This window comes from Rhincodon typus, chromosome 12, assembly GCF_021869965.1.
Source record: "Rhincodon typus isolate 14 chromosome 12, sRhiTyp1.1, whole genome shotgun sequence".
Taxonomy (NCBI): Eukaryota; Metazoa; Chordata; class Chondrichthyes; order Orectolobiformes; family Rhincodontidae; genus Rhincodon; species Rhincodon typus.
This window is the reverse complement of record NC_063343.1, coordinates 11,986,663-12,012,772: the sequence shown is the minus strand read 5'-3', so window position 1 is coordinate 12,012,772 and position 26,110 is coordinate 11,986,663. Positions and strand designations below refer to the sequence as shown.

The 26,110-nt window shown below is 43.5% G+C and overlaps 2 protein-coding genes across 3 annotated transcripts in view; one reads left to right on the top strand and one right to left on the bottom strand.

Annotated features, from left to right (window-relative positions):
- LOC109922518 (programmed cell death protein 4-like) overlaps positions 1–21,579 on the top strand; it is a 26,311-nt gene extending 4,732 nt beyond the window's left edge. The window contains exons 2-11 of one of the 2 annotated variants that reach the window (XM_048603659.1): positions 3,058–3,306; positions 5,797–5,894; positions 7,412–7,525; positions 8,707–8,928; positions 12,097–12,194; positions 13,936–14,047; positions 14,982–15,089; positions 15,518–15,628; positions 16,835–16,974; positions 21,062–21,579. In XM_048603659.1, the coding sequence (XP_048459616.1) occupies positions 3,058–3,306; positions 5,797–5,894; positions 7,412–7,525; positions 8,707–8,928; positions 12,097–12,194; positions 13,936–14,047; positions 14,982–15,089; positions 15,518–15,628; positions 16,835–16,974; positions 21,062–21,110 (1,301 nt within the window). In that variant the 3' untranslated portion in view covers positions 21,111–21,579. Of the gene's footprint in view, positions 1–3,054; positions 3,307–5,796; positions 5,895–7,411; positions 7,526–8,706; positions 8,929–12,096; positions 12,195–13,935; positions 14,048–14,981; positions 15,090–15,517; positions 15,629–16,834; positions 16,975–21,061 lie in introns of both variants that reach the window. The other variant, XM_020522566.2, reaches the window with a different exon arrangement.
- Positions 1–26,110, bottom strand: part of LOC109912174 (serine/threonine-protein kinase 32B-like) — an 860,354-nt gene that overhangs the window by 534,642 nt on the left and 299,602 nt on the right. The gene's annotated exons all lie outside the window — the stretch shown is intronic.

Here is a 26,110-nt window from a genome sequence, read left to right as displayed (position 1 = left end):
CTTCCTCAGAACTGAGGAAGGGTCACCGGACCCGAAACGTTAACTCTGTTTTTTCCTTCACAGATGCTGCCAGACCGGCTGAGCTTTTCCAGCAATTTTGTTTTTGTTCCTCAAAGAAACATCATCTGATGGCTGTGCCCAAACTCTGATCTCCACTGCCAGCACTGTCTAGATTGAGACTTGAGTGCTGCACCTTCTGACCTAGGGTGAGGGAATACTATGACTGAGGTACAGACTCACTTAATTCTTGCAATAGGTAGACAACACGGCAGGTAATAAATGGCGAAAGGAATCTCATGAGACTATAATACACAGGAGCAGAAGTAGTCTATTCAGCCCATTGAATCTGCTCCATCATTCGTTCAGATCGTGGCTGATCTGATAATCCTCAACTCCACTTTCCTGCCTTATCCCCATAACCTTTGACTCCCTTACTCATTAAAAATGTCTTTCCCAGCTTTGAACATAATATAATGACCCAACCTCAACAGTCCTCTGTGGTAAAGAATTCCACAGATTCACGACCCTCGGAGAGAAAAAAAAAATCTTCATCTCTATCTCTAATGTGTGACTCCTTATTCTGAGAGTTCCTAAGCTTGTTAAAATGGCTAGAGCAGTTAGGCCTTTGTCCAAATGAATGCACACCAACACCCCCTCACAACCCCTTACCTGTCCCTCCTCTGGACTGTGAAATTACTTGGATCGCAGTTTATCATATCAAAACATTCTCTAACACTTTGCACAAATTACATTGACTTTAAAGTTCAGTGGCTGTTTGTTTTGTTCTCGTGATTTGACAAATCTGCCAGGGTCAGGTGCTAGTACGATCAGTGTGCCAGTTGCTCTTGTGTGGATGTGGAAGGAGAGGGTTGGCTACTGGGAGGGGAGGGAAGGGGAGTGGATGGGAATGTGCAGCTGTTTGACCTGGGAATTTAATCCAGAATGGCAGCTTTCTCTCATGGGCTGCAATGTTGAGTTTGCAACTTCAAATTGATGGCTGATTTCAGCAACTGTATCTTGTGCTGTCGAGTTCTCCTTCTCAATCCTTTCTGGCTGTAGGCTTTTGAAGAATTCCTCAAATTCTTTCTTGAACAGTGTTTTAATCCCTCTCTTTTACTCTGTCTGTAAAGCACATGGAAATTCTTGTTCTTTTCTGACAGTGAGAACGAGACATATTTGAATACTTTTTTTGAACTTAGCTGGTTCCCACTCCAAAGACGTGAGAAATTGCAACAGATTCGGGGTAGCACAGTGGTTAACCCTGCTGCCTCACAGCTCCAGGGACCCGGGTTCAATTAAACCCTCGGGCGACTGTCTGTGTGGAGTTTGTACATTCTCCCTGTGTTTGTGTGGGTTTCCTCCGAGTGCTCTGGTTTTCTCCCACAGTCCAAAAATGTGCAGGCTTGGTGGATTGGCCATGCTAAATTGCTCATAGTGTTCAGGGATGTGTAGCTTAGTTGGGTTATAGGGGGATGGGCCTGGGTGGGATGCTCCAAAGGTCGGACTTGTTGGGCCAAAGGGCCTGTTTCCACACTGTAGGGATTCTATGATTCTAATAGAATGCAAGGTATTACAACACTTTTGACTATGACATTAAACCAAGACTGTCTCTTCTGACAGAGTGATTGTAGAGGTCCCCAGTCACCATTAGAAGTAGACCAGGGCGTTTTCCCTGGTGCATTGGCTAATATTTATTCTTCAGTGTTATTCAAAACCAAAGTATCTGGTCATTACCCTATAGCTGTTTGCTGTGTGCAAGCTGGTACTTTATTTGCCTACATTATACTTTTTAAAAAAAACTAAAGCCCCAGATGGGTCTGGATGCTCAGACATTATGAATATATAGAAATTGATAATCATCAGAGTTCGTAGAATCACTGCAGTCTGGAAGCAGGCCATTCGGCCCACCAAGTCCACACCGACCCTCTGAAGAACACCTCATCCAGACCCAACCCCTACCCTATCCCTGCAGTCCCGCACCTCCCATTGCCAACCCACCCAGCCCACACATTCCCAGACCATGGGAGGAAACTGAAGCACCTGAAAGAAACCCACACAGACATGGGGAGAATGTGCAAACTCCAAACATCTTTCCTACAGCTACTGTGTCTAAGTGAATTGGGGTATCTAGGGATAATGAAGGTGGAGTTTAGGCAGATCAGTTTATGTTGAGTGGCTGAGCAGATTCGGTGGACTGAGTTGTATAATCCATCTTCTATAATTTTATATTCTTTACTTTTTTTTTGTGCTGACTGAGGGGAGCCACATAAATTGAATATCTTTTAAAACTTGCTGATTGGGGTCCCTCTGGACTGTAGCTGCTAGAGGAGCTTCCAACTCATTTGTAATTAACACTGAGGTTAATGTTTAGATTCTGTATTCACGAGATTGGCAAACTTGACACACGTTGCAGGGGGAGAGATCATAGGATGTCGGAAGGGGATTTGCTACCACTGTTATCTGTCAGTGACATTAATTTGTCGCCTCAGAATCTTGATTATTCCTTGAGCCATTGAATCCAAATCCTACTCTCGTGACACGAGCAACAAAATGTACACCAATGCAACACCGAGGGAATGCTGCACTGACAAAGGTTCTGTCATTTGGGTGAGAAATTAATCTGAGACTTTCTTCTCAAGGTGTAAAAATCCTGTGACAATGTTGTGAAGACAAGTTTGGGTATCATCTTTGATGGCGTGGTCAATATTTATTCCCAAAACATTATTATAGAAACAGATTCTTTGGTCACTACCGTATTGTTGTTTTGGCAGCTTACCACATGCAAATTGACTGCCAAGATTATAACAGTGACCACACTTTTTGAAACTACTTAATTTGCCGTAAAACACAGTGAGATATCTTGAGATTGTGAAAGTTGCTATAAAAAAATATTTTTTAAAGACATTACTTCAAATGCATCTCTTGGGTCAGGTATTTTGTCACCTCTCCTCATGTCTCCTTTGGCTCCACGATCACTGTGTTTGATAGCATTCCAGTGCATCATATTTGCCATGTTAAAGATGCTATATAAATGCAAGTTATTGTGTTTTGCAGCAGCTGCTGACTGCATTCATACTGAAGATGGGAATGACGCTGCAAGAGCTGGGACTCTGGTGTCCCGGGAGGAGGAGTTACACGAAGCTCGTCTTAGTGCTAAGGCGAAGAGGAAGTTGAGGAAGAACTCATCACGTGACTCCGACTCCAGCCATGAGTCCTTCTCTGACAATGTGGAAGCTCCTGGCATTAAAGGCAAAATGGGAGACAAGAAATCACGGTCTGGGAAAGGCCGGGGGCTTCCAAAGAAAGGTAAGTGGGAAAGTTCAGGCAGGGCCGGTCGAGGGGGCTTGTGGTTGAAACTTGAGTGCGAATTGTAGGTCTTTCTTCAGATTTCCATTTCCACTTATCAGACGGACTCTGTATCCTGTCTAAGACCTCAATGGCCTTGTTATAGTATGGAACGCAATGTGACTTGCAATGATAATGGACATGGATTAATATATGGAATTGACTTGCTTTGAGGGGCCCTTCTAAAAGAGTCTGTTCAAAAACCATGTGTCAGTAAGCAATGTTAATGTGGGATTTGTAACTGTTTCAATACTGGTTTTCTTCTTCCAGTGCAATGACGGATTCTGATTCACCCTCGCTCTCCCCAAATACAATGAGTTACACTGCAATAAGTCAAGTCTCGCCAGTGTCAGCGTTGCCATCCCTGGTCGGACGATTTTCTGGGATATTTCCCTGATGACCTGACACCACCTACCACCCAATCCCAAGCTACCACCATCAGTTATTCAATGCATCAATTGCTTTTGATGGTTGCTGCAATGCACTGAGTTTTTGAAACTGTTCTGTCCATTCTGTGAAAATTGAAAGAACTGTGGATGCTGTAAATCAGGAACAAAAACAGAAGTTGCTGGAAAAGCTCAGCAGGTCTGGCAGCATCTCTGAGGAAAATATCAGAGTTGACGTTTCAGGTCCGGTGACCCTTCCACAGAACTGTTCTGAAACGTCAAGCTGATATTTTCTTCACAGATGCTGCCAGACCTGCTGAGCTTTTCCAGCAACTTCTGTTTTTGTTCCTGCCCATTCTGTAATTTTATTAGAGTGAGTATGTGCCAGGGTCATAAAGGTCTACGGCACAGAAAATGACCCTTCGGCCCATCGAGTCTGTGCCATTTTATAGCATTGAGCCCAGGGTCCAGATTCACCCCCGAGAATATAGCAGCCAGAGAGGAACAAGAATGCCAAATACATCTTCCTCTCCCACAAACGTTAACCTTTAATTCTGGGAAAGGCCAGGCTAAGCCAGGGAGCATTAGCATCTCTGACCCAGTCCGAGTCATCACTGCCACAAACTTACAATCTGGTGCGCCTGCTCAGGGTGCCACCAGAGGGGGCTGTTCTCCCCCAACTGCAGCTTCACTGTCTACGCTTCAGACTGTTCATGTAGGGAAGGAGCGAATTTTTTTTTAAATGAAAGAGATTAGGATGGATGATACTTATGAAGGACATGAATTGCAGCAAATAAATAGACTTGGAGAACAACAGTATCACTAAGATGGTCAAAGATTAAGTGAAAGAAACTGCTATTAAAAATGTTATTGGGATCAGCAGTGCACAGTGTGTCTGCAATAAAACAGAGGAGTTGGAGGCAATATAACATGGTGAGGAAATAGATATGTCAGGGATCACTGAATCATGACCACAGAAAAATTGGGACTGTGAATTAAACATTGCAGTGCGTCACGTATTTGTAGCGAGGAGGAGGCTGGAGTAGCTGTATTTGGAGTCATAGAGTCCTAAGGCATGGAGACAGGCCCTTCAGCCCAAACTGGTCCATGCTGACCAATATGTCCATCCACGCTAATCCCATTTCCCTGCACTTGGCCCATATCCTTCTAAACTTTTCCTATCCATGTATTTGGGATATGCCTTTTCAACGTTGTTAATGTACCTACCTCAACCACTTCTGCTGGCAGCTCATTTGCAATTGTATTAAAAAGTGATGCAGATATTGGTAAGACAGAAATACAATCCTTGCTAATAAAGACAAAATGATAACAAAAGATTAATCACACTAATTGTTATAGACTACAGTTCATTGAACTGTGGAAGGGAGATAGAAGAATAAGGCAAATTAGGGAGATGGATTAAAAAGCATATGGGGGATTTTAACTATACCAAATATAATTGGCTAGAAGGAATGGGTGAAAGGATTAAGGGAATAAAGTCCCTATAATGAATTCTTTCTAACCTGGCATTTAAGAAACCCAGCAAGAAAGATTTTGCTGCTGGATCTGTTAATAGGGAACAAACCAATGCAAGTAAGAGTAGTACAAGTTGGAGAATAATTTCGAATATAGTGACCATAATATAACAGAGATTAGTGTAGTAATTGAGAAGGACATGAGACTGACATAGATCTGGTTAATAATTTGGAGAAAAGCCAAGTTGGAGGGCCTGAGAATAAAACTTTGGGAAGTAGAATAGATTATAATTTTGGCAAACAAAGAGAAATGTTTAAAATGTTCAGTAAAGACTAAGTAAAATACATATTTAATTAAAAGAAAACGCAAGTTATTGAGGGTGAAAGGAATATAAGTTTAAGATGAAGGTGGATGGGATGAGGGGTGAGTGGTACGCAAACGTGAGGTGGCCATGTTTGAGTCGGAGAGCCTGTTTCTGTGCCATGTACTTATTCTGTGTCATTCACACAGTATTGTAGTGAGGCAGTGGCACAGTGTGCCTTCTGTGAATATGAGGATTGATCTGATGCAGATTTTGTGTGTGTTGAAGGAGGTGCTGGCGGTAAAGGTGTCTGGGGTGCTGCAGTTCAGGTGTACGATGCGGAACAGCCGGATATCCATGATCCCAACTATGATGATGATAAACAGGTATTCTTGGTTTGGTCTCAAATTTACACAGTCAAGTGGCCTTTAAAATGTTAAAAGGACTAGATATGTAGCCTGAGGAAAGCTTTTTTTCTGGTGGAGGGCTCCAGAATATAGGATTTCTGTACAATGTTGTTATATATCCCCACTACATTTGGGAGCTTGTGAAAGCCACTGCTATTTATACCAACTTCCATGATTGGAAATATTGTAGGAATGTTTGATAGATGCCTATTGCCCTTCTGTGGAGAGATGAAATGAAATTATTCCATATCCTTTTATCTTTTGAAATAGTTTGGTAACAAGGGTATATTGAAGATGTCTGGTTAGTATTTTATTAAATTAAATCAATGAGATAATGAAATACTGTGCAATTATTTACATGCAGTGTCTTTAGGTAGGAATACTGTCTTACTCCAGAAGAAGCCATCTTTTGTTTTTCACAGTAACTTCAGAAAGAGTAAATTGAAGAGTTGTATTTTGAGTTTCTCTTCATTTCAGAGGATAAATGTGGCAAGATGATAAATTACCAGTTAGATTATTTGCTGTTGTATGTTGCATATGCATTTGGTATAGTTATCGCTTCCAAACTATCCTGTTTAAGGAAACATTCTTCTATCTACACTAGCAACCAAAGTTCCTACTTCACAATCTGCCTTTGCAAATGCTTGTCTCTTTTAGCAACCCCCTGACTTTCTACTGCGATTCCACCAAACAATTTAATATTATAATGCTACATAACCCTCATGTCTGGTGTCAGCTGTGACACAGTTGGTAATACACTTGCCTGAATCACAAGTCCCACATCTGAGCTTAAGAACAAAGAGGAAGGCTGTCAGAGGTGTTTGCTTTTGGCTAAAATGTTATCCTGAATCTCTCTCTCTAACTGTTTGAGTGATGTAAAATATGCCAAGTGATATTTTGAAGAGTAATCCAGTATCCTGGACAATATTTATCTCTGTCAACATTAGGGAGGAGTGCAGATAATCTGCTGATGGCTGTTTCTGTATTACAGCACCGACCCCTCTCCAAACAAATGCTTCATTGGCTGTAAAATGATTTAAGGTGTCCAGCAGTCTTAAAATGTACTAAATAAATGTTACTCTTGATTTTAGTTCATCCCATTAATAGTCTAAATGTACCTACCCTTGAACAGAACAAGGGAGTGCAGTCTTAACATTAGACATAGGCCATTCAGGAATGAAGTCAGGAAGCACGTTTTCTCTCAAAACACAGAAAACTTTTGCCCATGAAAGGCTGTGGATTCAGAGTAAAGTACTCAAGACTAAGCACAATAGATCTTTGTTTGTATAGCCAGATATGGTAGAACAAAGATCAAAGAATAGAAATCCAGGTACAGGTAGCCCTGATTATAATTAAAAGCAGGTCAGGGCTGAAAAGGATGAATAACCTTCCTTCTATTTTAACATTCCTACTGTTAGGTAATTTCCCTGTTTGGCACACAAGTGAGCTGTGAGACATTCCAGGTCTGGCAATAACTGATGTTTGCTTTGTTGTAGGGTGAGACTGTTTACCAAACAGTTGTTCCTGAACTGGACGACTCTGAGTTTGAAAAAGCAGTGACTCCAATAATTCAGGAATACTTTCAGCATGGTGACACAAAAGAGGTTGCTGTAAGTAACATTCCTGTTGCTATCCTATATCTTATTCTTGTTGTCTTACTTTTTCTCTGTTAATATCCTTTTCTTTATTTCTTTGTCTCCCTCTTTCTTTTTCTCATGCTCTTTTCTCTCTCCTTTTTCTTTCTTTTTCTTCTCTTTCTTCTCTCTCTCTCTGTGTTTCTCCCTCAACAGAAATACACAGTAGCAAATGGATTTTAATGTAGAGAGATGAGAGCTCAACTCTGAACTTAAAAATGAATAGTTCTCTTTTAAATGGTAAAATATAAACTAGCAATGGTAGTTCACTGAATCTCTCCAAAAAGATTTGGGGTGGCTATATAGGTCAATAAAGTGATGTAAGCAGGTTACAAAAGCTCAAAAGTGAGAGTTGGAAGTCTTACTTTCGCTATACAATGCCCTACTTGGATCACTGCCAGAGTTACTATGAGCAAGGCACTACACCTTCTGAAAGACATTTTGGCTTTGGAGTGCATGCAGTGATAATTTACCATATTATGCCTGATCTTGAAGGATTACATTATGGGACAAGATTAATATTGTTATTCCTGGGAATTTTGAAGGTGAAGGAGTGATTTGATCAAGATATATCTGGAGATATGAAAAGGATAAAGGTCAGATAGACAAAGAGAAACTTATGCTGATTGGGGAGCCTAGGACGAAGGGGCATAGTCTAAAAATTAGAGCCACACTTTTAAGGGAGTAAAATTGTAAAGTTGTGACTTCACCTGCTTAGGCTCTGAGCTCTGGAATTACCTCCTTAAGTCTCTACCTCTCTTACTGTCTTCATTGCTTTAAATTACTCCTTGAAACCTAAACCTTTGGCTACCTGTCCTAATATTTCCAGTGGTTTAGTCAGACATTTTGTTGATATCACACCTGACAAGGGCTTTGGATTCTTTATTGCATTTCAAAAGCACTATACCAGTGCAACCTGTTGTAATTCAGTCACTCATTCAGTTTGTTTCTCCCCCACCTACTTCACCCCCATAATTCTCCTAACAGTTCCAGTGGGACGCAGGGTAAAGGCAAATTGCACAAAGTCAGGTCGTGCCCTTGACAGGAGCCTGTGAGAGAATGCAGACGGGCATGTGGTGGCTCTGTGGGAATGGGCACAGCCTGTTTGCAATCGGTTCACACGACGAATTGAATACCTCTGTTGCACCGCTTTGCAGACCCTCCTGGCTCAGTTGAACCTCGGCAGTAAGAGAAGCAAGCTCCCATTCCTGTCTGTGAGCATGGCGCTGGAGGGCAAGGCTAGCCACCGGGAGCTGATATCTCGCCTCCTGGCCGACCTGACGGGCAAGCAGATGTCAGTCGAAGATGTCGCCTCTGCTTTCGACCAGCTGCTGAGTGACCTGCCAGACCTGGTCCTTGACACACCTGAGGCTCCACAGGTACGTGTGCTCTGCTTCCGTTCTCACAGGGAACCTGGTGTACTCCCCTTGTCATGTGTAGCAGTGGGTTCAAGTTGATGGCTGCTCTACACATGAGGTTGTCTAGAGGGATAGTGCTTCCACTGTACTCCATACTGCGGAACACCGCAACGGAGGCTGTTGGCCATGGTGAAACACAGAGGATCAGGAACTTGAGTGCTTCAAAAGTTTTCTGAATTCAGGAATTCGGAGAGAATGGGATTTTGGAGCGAGCAGGGATTCTGTGCGGAGGGGGAGAAGGTCATTGAGTCCACAGAACAGATAAGGGTCTTTCAGCCCATCAAGTCTGCACTAGTTTAAAACAAACACCTAACTATTCTAATCCCATTTTTCAGTTCTTGACCCATACCCTTATATGACTGCAAGTGCACATCTACTTATTTCTTAAATGTTATGAGGGTTCTTGCCTCTATTGCCCTTAAGGGCATTGAGTTCTAGATTCCCACCACCCTCTGGGTGAAAAGGTTTTGGCTCTCATCTCCTCTAAACCACCTGCCTTCCATTTTAAAATTATGTCCCCTTGTTCTTGACCCTTTGATTGGGAACAACTGCTTTCTTTCTACCCTGTCCATAATTTTATACACCTCAGTCAAGTCCCCTTTCAACCTTCTTTGCTCCAGAGAACATCCAGGTGAATCTCCTTTGCACATCTTCTGTTGCAATCACATCCTTCATATAGTGTGGTGATCAGAACTGCACACAGTGTGGATGAACCAAAGTTCTGCACAGCTTGGACATAATTTCCTTACTCTTATAATCTATGCTTCACCTGGTAAAAGTAAATGTCCTGTATGCCACTTTAACCACCCTGTTAACTTGTCCTGCAATATTCAGGGATTTGTGGACAAGCTTCCTGAACTTCCTAGTGTCCTGTCATTTGTTGAGTATTCCTTTGTTTTGTTTCTTTTTTCAAAGTGCATCACCTCACAGTTATTAGGGATAAATTCCATCTGCCACTGATCCGCCCATCAGACCAATCTACTTATATCGTCCTGTTACCTAACACCTTCCCTTCACTGTCAAACATCTGCCCAATCTTTGTGTCATCTGACCCCCACAATGTTCTCACCCTCCTCATTTATGAATATCACAAACACTAAGAGATTCAGCACTGGTCCCTGTGATACCTGACTGCACGCTGGGCTCCAGTCTCACAAACAGTCTTCTACCACAACTTCTGTCTCTTTTTACTAAGCCAATTTTGGACCCAACTGCCAAGACACCCTGAATCCCATGAGTTTTTACTTCTTTATCAGTCTCCCATGTGGGACCTTGTCAAAGGCCTTGCAGGAATCCATATCAACTATATTAACCGCCCTACGCTCCTCTTAAACACCTGGTTACCTCCTCAAAAAATTCCACCAGATTTGTCAGACATGACCTCCCTCTGATAAAGCTATACTGACTATCGCTGATCAAATCTTGCCAGGGTTAATTTTCTCCTTCACTATTTTCTTCAGTATTTTCCCTCCCACTGATGTGAGAGTCAATAATCTACAGTTGTTTGGTCCATCTTTACTACCTTTCTTGCAAAGTGGAGCCACATTAACTGCCCTGCAGTCCTCTGGTACCTACCTTTGGCCAGAAAAGATTTAGGGGTGTATCAGAGGGCCTGTTATAACCTCCCTAGTCTCCCACAACAGCCTCGAATACAACTCATCCGGACCTGGGGAGTTGTCCGTTCTTATACTTGTTAAAACCCCCAAAACCGCCTTGCTGTTTATCAGTCTTGGTGAATTGTATAACTCGAGCTGGGGATAGGACTTTAGACTAGATAGTGAAGATGGTGTTGGGAGATTCAGAAATCTGAAGAGAAAACTCAGTGTAGTAGATCAGTGCAGCCATTTGAGTACTGATGCATGAAACATTCAGAACAGGATAGATAAATTAGTGACCCCAATTGGAATGAATGTAAATTGTCTTTGTCACAATTAGAAAGACATGGTTACAAGGTGGCCAGGTTTAAGAAATAGATATTCCAGTGTGCAAACATCTAAAGACAGAATTTTAAAAAAAGAAGAGGAACAACACTGATAAGAAAGGACAAGAAAAGGATATTAGTAAGAAAGGATCTTGTCTCAGGAAGTAGAATCAATATGAATGAAAATTGGAAATGATAGTGTTCCAAAAATTCTCATGAGAGAAGTTTATCAGCACCCTAACAGTAGTTATATTGTTGGACAAAGCATTAAGCAGGAAATAATTGGCATATTGTAACAAAGGCAACATAATAATCATGGAGACTTTAACTTCGTATAGCCTGAATCAATCAAATGAGCAAAGATGGTGTAGTAGATTTGTTTGTAGAATGCTTTCACGACAATATGTTGTGTAACCAACTAGGATGATGTTACTTTGATTGCTCACTGCATAATGAGGCAGGGTTAATTCATAGTAAAAGATCTTCTGGGAAAATGTAACCATAATACAACTGAATTCCATATTAATTTTGAAAGCAACATACTTGAGTCAAAAACAAGATGATTTCCAATATCTGTGATATTTTGCTTTCATATTAATGATTGTGTGAAATCTCTGGTTAATATCACAGAAGCATTTGTAATGAAAATGGAATTGGTGCATTTGGTGGGTCTGAAAATCTTATGGCCTTAACCAAGTCTGGTCTGTGCTCATGCCATTTCAGTTGGCACTTGGAACAGAGCCATGGTACAGGTACAGCACCCTATGAAATTCTGATTGCAGGTAGTTGAGGATGTCCTGTGGGGATGACTTCACCTTAGTCAATTTTCTCCATGTGCATGCTCAACCTTTGTAAGATAAACTAGACAGGTCTAAAATCAGATGGCACACGAATCCTGATGCAGCACACATTTTGCTAACATTATTGAGGGTGAGGACGTTAGCAAACCTGCTTTGTTTGCTAATTGGTGGCACTGGACGCAGCCTCAAAGGCAACTTTGGAGGAAGAGGGTTGCGTTGGTGAGGCTAGGGTGGAAGGGCCCGTCAAAATGGTGACAAGACATGGGACACATGCACTTCAATGTGGGTATGTAGCCATTCTTCTAACTTAAGACCATGTATTGGTGTTAGTTCAAATGGTAAGGCCTGTTTTAAAGCTTTCCCTTCATTGTCTCTCCGCCTGGTTGACGTGTTTGTGTTTGTGTGCAGATGTTGGGCCAGTTCATAGCCCGTGCCATGGCTGACCATGTCTTACCCACTGGTTTCCTGGACAGTTACAAGGGGAAGGTTGACTGTGAGCAGGCTCGGTAAGCACTGACAGACCAGTGGATGTATCTGCAAGACCTTTGTTACTAAATTATCTGGTGACAGTTGGGTCTCTCTGTTCTTGTTATTCCCAAAGGTGTTGCATTGGAGGAAGCATGCTTGAGTAGAGCACAGATAGAGATGATGTTCTCCCTCCTCTCCTACGCTCTTACACTCCCTCCTGCTCTGTATCAGAGCGGTCTCATTCCCAATCCCGTGGCCGGGATCATTTAGTTTGAGTCACCTGAAAGTTGGAATAGTCCTCAACCCTTCTCCAGACACTTCCCCTTACTGCATCTGGAGAGGGGTTTCATGGAAAATTCAATCACATCCCCACTCTGAGAAGTGACTGCTAGCATGGTGATATCCCAAGTGAACTAGGTCAGACTGTAAATTTCATGGTGCAGTTCCAGGAATTGCAGTTTCCTGGAATGTAGGTGATTGCTGGGATCTATTAATAATATTCAATTTCATACATTCACTTAGACCTATGAACATAAGAAACAGGGGCAGGGGCAGGAATAGGCCATTTGGCCCATCTAGACTGCTCTCTGACTATCAATAAGATCATGGTTGAGCTAAAGTGATCTTAACTCCACTTTCCTGCCTGATCCCATAACCCTTGATCCCTTGTTGATCAAAAATCTGTTCAATTTGTATAATAGATTTCCTGATCCAGCCTCCGCGCTCTCTATGGGAGAGAATTCCAAAGACTCGGGATGTTCTGAGAAGAAATTCAAAATGTGCAATTCCTTATTTTGAAACTATGGTCCCTGGGTTCAGGACTTCCCCAGTGAAGGGGAACACCCTTCCAGCATCTACCTGTCGAACACCTCAGAATCTTGTTTCACAAACATCGGGGATTTAAGAACTGACTTAGGTAGAATTTGTGTAAATTTACAACATCAATCTTCTGAAAAGAAGGCGCATTTTATCTTTGTTTTTTGCCTTCGCATAAGGGCAATTGAGCTGATAAGTGCAGGATTCAAAGCTTTTGACGAAATGCCTTTTTCAGTAAGTTCTGTACTACTAAACTGTGCATAGATTTACAAGCAATTACATAGAGAACACATAGCATAGGAGGGGACATTTGGCCCAACTGGTCGATGCTAGCCTTTCTCCACACACTTTACTGCATCTCAACCCAAGAACACATTCTATTCCTTTCTCTGTCATGCGCTTGTTTAGCTTACCAATAAATGGATCTGTACAACTTGCTTCAGCCACTCTGCATGGTAATAGGTTCCACCTCCTCAGCACTCTTTTGGATAACAGATCTTAATCCTTTGTTGAATTTATCTGTGACTTTTTTTTAAAAATATTTCTGGCCCTGGGTTTTGGACGTCCCACAAGTAGAAACATCCTTTCTGTCTATACTGTTTAGCCCTTTGACTTTCCCTCTGTCTACTTTTTTTTTGAGCTTATGACAGTATCTCTGTTTTGGTTTCATTATTACAAATATATTTTTTGCCTTCTCTGTCCATCAGTGCCTCTGCATCCTTTTGAGGACATGAAGTTCAGAACTGAGCAGGTTCCATTTTTTCAGTTTAGTAATGATTTGTTTTCGTTGCCATCCCTAGGGATGGGTTGAGGAACAACGGCATTTGAGGGATCTGTTTGCTTGGATTGTGAAAAGCCAGTGGACAGGTACAAGTCTGTGCTAAAACTGGAAGCGGGGGACTCGTGGTGGGTTGGCAAGTTAGCAGTAACCCCACTGAGCTTTTGTATCTTCTCTCTCATCAGCATGGCGCTGGACAAGGCTGTGGTGCTCCTCAGCATGAACCGAGGAGTGCGGCTGGACAATGTCTGGGGGGTCGGAGGTGGCCTGAGACCTGTCAAGCAGCTCATTAAGGAGGTAAAGCAGGGATCATTGAGAGACAAGGAGCTAAAGGCTGGTGGAGATGGGTTAGTCAATGGAGTTCTGCAGTGGAAGTGGGGCATTTGGTCTGGGTGAGAGTGTCGTGTGGGGTTAGTTATAGAGTTATACAGCATGGAAAAAGACCCTTCTGCGCTGACCAGACATCCCAACTAGTCCCACTTGGCCCATATTCCTCTAAACTCTTTCTATTTGCATACCCGTCCAGATGCCTTTTTAAATGTTGTAATTGTACCCGTCTTCGCCACCTCCTCTGGCAGCCTGTTCCATGCATGCACAGACCTCCGTGGAAAAGTCACCCCTCAGGTCCTTTCCCCTCTGACCTTAAACCTATGCCTACTAGTTTTGGACTTTCCCACCCCAGGAGAAAGACCTTGGCTATTCACCCTATCTATCCCTTTATGATTTTATAAACCTCTATAGAGTCACTCCTCAGGCTCTGATTCTCCAGGGAAGAAAGCCCCAACCTAGTCAGCCTCCCCCTAGAACTCGGACTGTCCAGTCCAGGCAACGTCCTGGTAAATCTTGTCTCCACCCTCTCAAGTTTAACATCACCCTTCCCATAGAAGGGCAACCAGAATTGTACGCAGTATTGTGAAAGTGGCCTCACCAATGTCCTGTACAGCCACAGTACGAGTCACAGGGACTCTTCCTGTTCTAGCTGTGAAGGTGATCTTGTGGGATCTTGCTGTATACAAACTTGGCAGTTCTTCACATTACAGTTGTGATCACGTGCTGAAGGAAGTATTTCATTGACTATGAAACACTTTGCTGGACTGAGGTTGTGAAAGATGCTGTGTAAATGCAAGTTTTACTTTTGCTGGTGAATGCAGTGTTTAATGGAAGTTCTGCTGTGTACACTGACTAGTGTTAAGGAGCTGCAATAGCTTTAATCCTTCATACTGTTCACCAGATGACCCTGTTACTGAAGGAATATCTGCTGTCTACAGACTCTGCTGAAGCTGGGCTCTGTCTGCAGAACCTGGAGGTTCCTCACTTTCACCATGAGCTTGTTTATGAGGTATGTCTCACCAGATAGTCAACCCTCCTTGTTGCTTCGTCTGCTGATGCACATTCATCACTGTGTCGGTTGTAATCCCCATGCTCCCATTTTGCTTTGCTGGAAATGCTGGAAATCTAGAATAAAAAGAGACAACGCACAAAACAGTAGGTAAGGTGCTACTTGTGGAAAGACCATTGACCTGAATAATGAGTTCTCTCTTTTTTTTCCTTCTTTGCAGTTTCTGCCTGACCTGCTGAGCATTTCCAGCATTTTTTCCATTTCTACAGGATGTTGTCATCGGCCAGGCATTATCTACCTGTATCTCTGTGTCATTCCAGCCTTTCAACAACATCATTGTATCATTCAATGTCTCAGCCTCAATCCTGGTGCTTCTGTTGTTCCCATCTCACTACAACATCATTAACCTCTAATACTCTATTCTGCAGGCCGTTGTGATGGTTCTTGAGTCCACCAGCAGCAATGTCTCTGACCTGATTGTAAAACTCTTGAAGAGTTTCTGGGAGTCTGGCTTTGTAACTCTTGACCAGATGAACCGGGTGAGTTTACTGAATCTGCCACTGGGCTTCACAGGGTAAGGACATTGGAAACAAAGTCAATGGAAATCAAAGGGCTGTTCAAATGTTGTCTGGATGTTGTTTGATTCAATCATGCAGATGATCACCAGGCCAATCGTAGCTGTCTGAAACAGAGTTACAATTAGCACTCCACAACTTGGCCAATATTTCCTTTTCAAGTATTTATCCGGTTGTGGTTAAGTCTGGATAAGTCCAGTTTTGAAAATTACTGTTGAATCCGCTTCCATCATTCTTTTTATCTTCCAAATCATCACAAATTATAAAACCGTCCTCGGCTCCCCTTTCTATATTTTACCAACCACCAACTTTATCTCTCAATGACTGCTCTGTCAGTGTGGTTTCTGCATAGTTATTCTGTCTAGCTCTTCATAACTTTGAATACTGCTTATATTAATCACACCATCATGATTGTACAGCTGAAAATTCTCAAAGAAAACCGGAGTATGAAATGTACTCCACATTGTGGAGTACTTTCTTTAAAACGATCATTTGCTGGCTTTCAGATCATGTGTTAAAACATTGGAATGGTGAGGTTGGAGGGATAATTATTGACAATTTTAGCAATTTATCTAATTTTACCCTATGATCTTGTGATTTCCTTTTTGTTCCTGCCTATAATCCCAGATGATAACCTCAGCTAACATTAAGTTGTTGGACTGGCTGGAAGATGTTTCACTACAGTTATGATTATGTCTTGTAAATCTGATTGGACATGTTTTGGTGGGGCAGGGAGAAAGTAAAGCTCAGTAGCAAAGGAGAGAACACTCCATTTTAGAATAATGCAGCCTCTTGTTTCTCAGTGCCTCATTCTTGGGGGTGCTGTCTTTTGGATGCAATGTTAAACCAAAGCTCGATCTGCCTTGTCGTTAATGCCAAATATTTCAAAGAAGAGCAAGGGCATTCTCCTTGGTGTCCTGTCCAATGCCAAACCATCGAGCAGTAACTACCAACACTGATATCTGGTTGTTATCATAATGCTGCTTGTGGGATCTTGCTTTGCACAAATTGGCTGCTGTGTTTTGTATATTGCAACAATGGCTTCAGAAGCACTCGATGCCTGTAAAATGCTTTGGGATGTCCTGAGGTTCTGTATCTATATAAATGCTGCTGTTTGTATCCGTGACTTACTAAGATGCTATCTGCCTTTTCCCCTCCTCTTTTCCACAGGGATTCAAACGCGTGTTTAATGCTATGCCAGATATCAGTCTAGATGCACCAAACTCTTACAGCAGTCTGAAGAGTTTTGTGGACCATTGTCACCAACAAGGGGTCATCATCAAAGCTCTCCAAGATCAGTGCCCAACACGGTAGGATATGAAACACTGTACTTGCTAAGGAGAAATCTGGCACTTCAGAAATTGAATACCTTTGCAGGGTTTGTCTGAGCCTAGGAAAGCTCAAGCATCAGAAGGTGGAAACTTTGCAGCAAGTAACTCACCTCCTGACTCCCCAAAGCCTGTCGAGTATCTACAAGGCACATGTCAGGAGTGTGATGGAAAATTCCCCACTTGACTGGATGAATGTAACAACACTCAAGAAGCTTGATGCCATACAGGACAAAGCAGTGCATTTAACTGGCACCTTGAACATTCATTCCCTCTGCCACCGAGTCCATAGCAGCAGTGTGTACCATCTACAAAATGCACTGCTGAAGTTGACCAAGGCTCCTACAACAGCACGTAACAAACCCACAACCCTTGCTAACTAGAAGTACAAGGACAGCAGATACCTGAAAACACAATCACCTGCAAGTTCCTCTCCAAGCCACTCAACATCCTGACCTGGAAATAATATCACCATTCCTTCAGTATCTCTGGGTTAAAATCCTGGAATTCCCTCCCGAACAACATTGTGGGTCAACCTACAGCACGTGGATTGCAGTTGTTCAAGAAGGCAGCTCATCACCAACTCCTCAAGGGCACCTAGAGATGGGAGATAAATGCTCAGCGCTGGTCACATTCCACAAAGAAATTTTTAAAAAACTCAGGGTGGCACAGTGGCTCAGTGGTTAGCACCACTGCCTCTCAGTGCCAGGGACCCGGGTTTGATTCCACCCTCGGGTGACTGTCTGTGTGGAGTTTGCACATTCTCCCCGTGTCTGCGTGGGTTTCCTCCCACAGTCCAAAGATGTGCAGGCTAGTTTGATTGGCCATGCTAAATTGTCCACGTGTAGATTAGGTGGGTTATGGGGGATGGGCCTTGGGGGGATGCTGTGCATGTCAGTGTGAACTTTTTGGGCCAAAGGGCCTGTTTCCACACCGTAGGGATTCTATGATTTCCTAAATTTAGCTTTAGTCTGGGTGAGGCAGTACAATTGGTTTAAGCAAGTCAGGGCTAGGGTGGGGAAGAACTAACGGTGGTTCCTATTTGATTTTTGACTTGGTAAACTTCAGTCCCTTTTCCAACATTTCATCCTAATAGAAAGACCAGAATGAGCCAGTTTCACTGGTTCACCTGTTTGTTTTTCACATTTTGGAGCTCGTAGGTATATGGTATCACAGGGGCTGTTGAGGAACCAAGAGGTTTTGAGGCCTGGTACATAAATCAAAAACTCATGAGAAGACACCTAAAGAGAAGGAGTAGCTCATAGTATGTGCCCTTTCATGTTTCTGTACTCTAGAGACAAAGGGGTAGAAGTTATGTTTTGGTTGTACAGAACCTTAGTTAGATGTTATCAGGGATAACGCATTCAGTTCTGAGTACTATACCTTCAGAAGGTTAGTTTGTTAAGAACAATGTTGTGGGCTCCATACCAAACCTTTGCAGTCAGCTTTCCCATGAATAATGTTGGAATCTGAACATTTAAAGTCACTGTTTGATAGTCCACGGTCGTCCATATTAACTTGTGGCATAAACAACAGCTTGGACTCAATCAGATTCAGTGACAAGAACAAGTTCAAAGGTTGAAGGAGTGTGGACAGCTTGGGCAGGGGCTGCAACATATTGACACCTATTTGGGAAAAATGTTGAATTGGATGATGTAGAGGTCAAGAAGGGTTGTGGGGGCTGGAAGAGGTGACAGCAATAACATAGCCACTGAGGAAAATGGACATAAAGGTCAAAATTTTAAATTGGGGGCATTGTCAGAATGGGAGCCAATTTAGGTCAGTGAGCACGGACATGATGAGCGGATGAGACTTAGTGTGAGTTAGGATATAGGCAGCAGAGATGGACTAAATTTCACAAATATTGGACAGTGGAAGGCTGGGTTGGAGAGTGCTGGAATAGTCTGGTCTACTGTTGACAGCATCATGAGAAAGGGCTTCAGCAGCCAGAGCATTGAAGACAAGTAGTTGTTTTTCAGTGGTGCAGAACTGATGGGCCAAAGGGACTTTTTCTGTGCTGTAGGCCTCATGACTTTATGCTTTGTCCGAGGTTGCCCATAAGTGGAAACAGATTTCTTGCCTGTCTTTTAGCATTGACTTGTGAAGGTGCTCCCTTGTGGTAGAGTTCGAACCCTACAGAGAATTTCACATGAAGCTTCTGCTGTTCATCTAGACAAAGTGCCATTAAAAGTTTGACAAAAATTACTAAAATTAAAAAGTCATGATCATCAGGACAGATTGAATACTGTGGCAGTCTTTCTGCTAAAGATGCAAAGGCTGAGGGGTGATTTGAGATTTTTTTAAAATGATGACACACTTTTTAAGATGGGTGTAGAGAAGGTGTATCCATTTGTGGGAGAGCCCAAAACGACAGATTGTGCATTTAAGATCAGTGTGAGCAAGTCCAGTGAGAAATTTCTTCAGCCAGAGTGGTGAGAATGTAGGCCTCACTACAATGTGGAATAATTGTGACACATGAAACTGATTTAGGAAGATGCTGGATAAGTACCAGTGTCAGATATGTTTAATTTTAAACTTCTGTGGGTCTTCGCATTCCAGATGATATCTATAAAGTTGTTCTTGATGCAGACTATCACTTTTGAACACCGAAACAGGACAAGGCCATTCAGCCCATTGAGCCTGCCCTACCATTCACTGATTATGGCTAATCGAACACTGCAGTGCCTTTTACCCACTTCATCGCCATAACCCTGTACACCATTGGTAATCAGAAATGTATCGATCTTTATCTTAAACAGACTCAAACTCTAACCCTCCGTAACCCTCTGTGGTACAGAATTCCAAACGTTAGCAACCATCCGAGTAAAGTAAGTTTTCCCCATCTTGAAACTAGTGGGATCCCCTTCATTTTTAAATAGTGGCCTCTGGTTCTCAATTCAACCACCAGGGGAACCATCTTGCCTGTCTATCCCTTTTTTTTTAGGTCTCAATGAGATCACCTCTCATTCTTTGGAACTTTGAAAAATGCAAGCCAACTTTTCTCAATCTCTCATTAATGGACAGTCCCACCATCCCCGAAACAAGTCTGATGACCTATCTTTCTTGAGTTAAGGGGACCAAACTGCATGCTGTATTCCAGGTGCACACTAACCAAGCTCCTATACAACTGAAGCAAGACTTCACTACTCCTCCTGTAGTCAAATCCTCTTGCAATAAAGGCTAACATTCCATTAGCCTTCCTCATAACTTTTTGCACCTGAATGTTAACCTTCAGCGTCTTATCTACAATGACTTAGGTCCCATTGTACGTCTACACCTTCCAACCTCGTACCATTTAAGAATTGTTCTGCACATCTGTTTCTCACACCAAAGTGGATAACCTCTCATTTTCCACATTAATATTCCATTTGTAATGTTCTTGCCAACTCACCAAGCCTGTCCAAATCCTCCTGAAACCAGTTTTCATCTTCCTTGTAACACATTCCCTCGTAGCATTGTATCTTTTACATATATATATACACACACTACATTTTTGTCCCACCTGCAGATCATTGATATATATTGTGAACAGCTAGGGCCAGAGTACTGATCTTTGCAGTATCCCACAATCTGTCAACATGAGAATGATTAATTGATTTATTCCTACTGTTTTGAGAGTTAGCCAATCCTTAATCTAGGCCAGCACCTCCTACCCCATGTGCTTTAGTCTTTCTAATCAGCCTCCTGTAACAGACATTATCCAAAGCCTTCTGAAAATCTAACTATAGTCCACTCTCCTTTATCAATTTTGTTTGTAACATCTCCATCAAACACGATTTCCCATTTGTAAATCCACATTGGGCACAGTCAATCAGATCACCATCCAAGTATCTGTTTATCTCATGCTTTGATAGATTCTAGATTTCCCTACTGCTGATGTAATGCTGACAGGTCTGTAATTCTGTCTTCTTTCTTGTTCCTTTCTTAAATATTGTAGTGACAATTGCTACCCATGGAATCGTTCCAGAATCTAGAGAATCGGCTTAAAAGGTTGTTTATTTTCTATGTCCAATGTTTTGTTTGTTTTCTGTTTGGTAATTGTGGTATTCTTTCTGTCATCTATTCCCAGAGAAGCCAAGCCTGCTGTGAGTCAGGACAGGAGTAACTGCGTTGTGTAGGTTGACCAGTAAGAGACCTCCATAAGTCAGAATGGGTGCACCTCAGCAAAGTATAACGTATCTACGCCTGAGGTGCAGTGAGAGTTGCATCTGGGTTTTGTGGAATAAAAAGACAAGGCAAAGAACGAGGAGGCAGGAAGGTTCCTGTTAATTGGATTGCCTTCCTGTCATTGTTTTAATAATGGCAAACTTGCTAAAAATGTGCTTCTGAGCTCGGCTGTGCTGATCTGAAGTCGGGTCTTGGGCAGTCGGTACTCAAGGGTTCAGTATAGAACTGAAGCCAGTGGAATGTGAAACTTTGAAGTGTTTCCCATCAGGAATGAGCGTCAAGTAAAGTCAGACACTATTTCAGGATCTTGTTTTATTCTCGGCATGTTGCATGCTGCCATAATCAAAGGTCAGCTGTATAATTGGGGCATTTTATAATCTTTATGGCCTCTTGACAATAAAGTTTTACATTTCATTACTAGAATCTGATTTTTATTTTAATAACATCCGTGGGGCCACAGGTGGGTTGACCTACAGACCGATAGGGCCTGTGCCCCGGAGCAGAGAGGGTTAACACACAGAACAACAGGGCCTGTGCTCAGGAGTAGAGTGGGTTAATGTTGAAACCCTGTGCCCAGGGGAAGAGTGGGTTAACACACAGACCAATAGGGCCTTTCATGACTTCTGGATAATCTAAAGTGTTTGACCGTCAAAAAGTACTTTTGGAGTGCAGTCAATGCTGTGGGAAGAGTGGATTCTATTTTTCTCAATTTAAAAAAACAAAAGAACTACAGATGCTGTAAATCAGAAACAAAAATAGAAATGGATGGAAAAGGTCTGCAGGACTGGTAGCATCTGTGGAGAGAAATCAGAGTTAACGTTTCAGGTCAAGTGACCCTTCCTCAGAACTGATGGTAGCTAGCAAAATGTCAGTTATATGCAGAAGATGGGGTGAGGGGAAGGGGGTAAGAAGTGAATGATAGGTGGGGATAGACCCCAAAGAGAGGTTGGACAGACAAAGGAGTGGATAACGAATTTAAGCAGAAATTGCTGGAAAAGCTCAGCAGGTCTGGCAGCATCTGGGAAGAGAAATTAGGTAATGTTTTGGGTCTTGTGACCCTTCCTCAGAACCCTCAGCGAATATCGATATGGCTAGGAGGGTGAATAGCTATTAGTGGGGACTGTTTGTGGCTAACAATGGGTTGTGTGTAATAGCAGACTGTGTGATAACAAGGTCTGGTGATGTGTCTACGTTTGAGCCCTGGTGTCCCAGGAGAAAGGAGCACGGGGTGTCCAACAACACACTCGATGCCTTTAGGGAGAAGTGGGCACTGCGGGGGTGGGGGGTGTGTGTGTGTGCTTTATTTCCCCTACCAATTCTATTTTAATTTAGTCCCTACACTTCCCCTCCCTTTTCTTTCATGTGAGCATTGCACCTACTGGGGCTCTGCTTGTCACTGGTTCCTTGACCACATGGATATTTTTCTGGTGGTGGAATGTTAATAAAGTTATTTATATAGTTGGTGTTTTTCACTGTGTCCTACACCTACTCAAACACAACATGGGTGCTGGGGAACTTAAGCACTACTGCTGTACGGCAGTGGTATAGGGGTATGAAAAGAAAAAAAAACAAAAGGCCTGATGTATAGAGTGGGTTAATGGTGAGACTCTGTGTCCAGGGGAAGAGTGGGTTAACACACAGAGCAATAGGGCCTTTCATGACTTCTGGATAATCTAAAGTGTTTGACCATCAATAAAGTACTTTCGGAGTGCAGTCAATATTGAGTCTGGAGGGCTGCAGGGTCCCCGAGTAGAAAATGAGGTGTTGTTCTTCCAGCTTGCGCTGAGCTTTGCTGGAGTACTGCAGCAAACCTGAGACGGAGCTGTTTGCCAGGGAACAGGCTGGTGTGTTAAAGTGGCAGGCACCTGAAAGTCTCTTTGTTTTTTTGAAAATGTAATGCAAGTGTTCTGCAAAGCAGTCACCTAGTCTAAGCTTCGGTTCTTCAATGTGGAGGAAACTACATTGTGAGCAGCGAACGTAGTCGACTAGATTGTGTGAAACGCTGCTTCACCGGGAAGGTGTGTTTGGGCCCTTAGATACTGAGGTGGGGGGAAGGAAGTAAATGGACAGGTGTTATACATCTGTGGTTGCTGTGGAATGTGCCAGGAGGCCTTGGGTTGGGGGTGTAGCGGTTGTGGGATTGAAGGAGGAGTGGACCAGGGTGTTGTGGAGGGAACAGTCCCTGCAGAAGGCTGACCAGGGAGGGGAGCTAAATAGGTGACTGGTGGTGGCATCTCACTGGAGGTTGCAGAAATAGCAGCTAATGATCCTCTGAATGTGGATGCTGGTGGGATGGTAGGTAAGAAGAGAGGGGGTGAGGGCAGAAGTGCGGGAGATGTGTCGGACCTGGCTGAAGCCCTGTTAACAACAGTGCTAGGGAATCCTCGGTTGAGGAAGAAGGTCAGCATTTTGGAGGCTGTCTTGTTGAAGTTGGCATCATCGGAACAAATGCAACAGAGACAGAGGAACTGGGAGATTGGGATGGCGTCTTTACAGGAAGCAGGGTGTGAGGATGTGTAGTCCGGGTAGCTGTGGGAGTTGGTGGGTTTATAGTGGATATCGGTAGCCGGTTCATCCCCAAAAATAGAAACACTGATGTCAAGGAAGGGAAGATGGGGTCAAAGATAGACCAGGCGAGTGTGACAGCGCGTGGAAATTGGAAACGAAATCAATAAATCTTTCCAATTCCAGATGAGAGAGGGAGACAGAACCCTGGTGGGGGGGGTGGACATGTAGAAGGATTGCATGTTCGTGGTAAAGAGGAGGCAGCTGGAGCCTGCAAACTGGAAATTCTGAAACTGGTGTAAAGCGGCAGAGGAATCGTGAATGTAAGTGGGCAGGGACTGGACAAGGAGAGAAAAGACGGAGTCCTAGGAAGAGATGAGTTCTGTGGGACAGGAGAAGGCAGAAACAACGGGTCTGCCCAGGCAGTCCTGTGTGTGAATTTTGGGAAGGAGGGAGAATTGAGCTGTGCAGGAGTTGGGGGATGATCAGCCTGAAGGTGGTATGGGAGATCACTAGATGAAATGAGGCTTGTGACCATAGTTGATACAATGATTGATGTTCTATCATGAGGTCATGGTTCAGGGGGAGACAGGAAGAGGTATTGGAGAGCTGGTGCTCAGCCTCTGCATTGTAGAGGTCAGTTCGTGAGACATAACAACACCACCTTTATTGGTAGGCTTAATTACAAAGTCAGGGTTGGATCTGAGAGCATGAATTGCAGCCAGTTTCTGGGTGGATAGGTTGGAAGGGGTGAGGGGGGCAGAGAAATTGAAGTGACCAATGTCATGTTGACAGTTCTGAATGAACAGATTGAGTGCAGGTAAAAGGCCAGAGGGAGGGGTCCAGGTGGAGGGAAAGAATTAGAGGTAGGCAAAGGGGTCTGTGGGTTGGGGAGAGGACACTTGTCCAAAGAAATGGGCACGGAGGTGAAGGCAATGGAAGAATTCAATGTCATGTTATTCCCAAAATTTATTAAGGTGGGGATGCAGAGAGATAAAACTGAGACCATTGCTGAGCACAGAAGGTTCAGTATCAGAGAGTGGAAGGTCAGGAGGGATGGTGAATACATGACAGGAGGTGGAGTTGGCAGGTGGGTTGGAGTCAGAGGGAAGGGCAAGGGAGGAAGGTTCTGGAGGGCCTTGGGTATCTCTAAGTTGTTGCATCTTGTGGGCCTTGATGCCTGAAAGGAAAACGAAAAGTTTCTTGTTAGTATGTCGAATCAGCCGGAGGATGAAGTGGAATTGAAGAGTGGTGCAGCCCTGAGCCAGTGCGGTGCTATGCTGTTGGAGAGAGAGGTCAAAAATGTGCATATGATGATGCATGGCATTGAGTGTGGATCTCAGGATGCGGTGAGAGCAGCTGTCTGTGGAAGTTTGAACATCATGGAGACACCCCACTGTCACCTTCATCTGGTCCATCTCTGACTCCTCCCTTCCCTTCCTTGGCATCTGCCTTTTCATTTCTGGGGATACACTGATTACCAATGTCCACTATAAACACACCGACTCCCACAGTTACCTGGACTACACATCCTTGCATCCTGCTTCCTGTAAAGACTCTGTACCACTCTCCTAGTTCCTACATTTCTGTTGCGTTTATTCCAATGATGCCAACTTCGACAAGGGGGCTTCTGAAATATCCACCCTTTAACTCAGCTGAGGATTCCCCAGCTCTGTTGTTGACAGGACTCTCAGCCAGTTCTGACCCATCTCCCGCACTTCCGCCCTTGCCCCCTCTCTTCCTCCTGGAACTGCTATAGGGTCCCCCTTTATCCTTACCTACCATCCCACCAGCATCCACATCCAGAAAATTATTAGCCGCTATTTCTGCCACCTCCAATGAGATGTCACCACCAGATACACCTTTGCCTGCTCTCCCCTGTCAGCCTTTCACAGGGACTTTTCGCTCCAGGAAACCCTGGTCCACTTGTCCCTCACTCCCCTCAAATGGCACCTTCTGCTGCAACTGCAGAATGTGTAACACCTGTCCATTTATCCAGTATCCAAGGGCCCAAATACCCTTCCAGGTGAAGCAGCGTTGAACCTGCACTTCACATAATCTAGTCTACTGCATTCGGTGCTCACAATGTGGTCTCCTCTACACTGGGGAAACAATGCGTAGACTGCGTGACCGCTTCACAGATCACTTGCATTATGTTCGCAAAAAAGGCCCTGAACTTCCACTTTTCTGCCACTCCAACACATCACTCTGTTCCCTGGCCAACATCTCTGTCTCAGGTTTGCTGCAGTGCTCCAGAACAGCTCAGTGCAAGCGGGAAGAATAGCACCTCATTTTCCACTTGAGGTCCCTGCAGCTCTCCAGACTCAATATTGACTTCAAAAACAAAGTTGCTGAAAAAGCTCAGCAGATCTGGCAGCATCTGTGAAGGAGAAAACAGAGTTAACGTTTCGGGTCCGGTGACCCTTCCTCAGAACTGTTCTGAGGA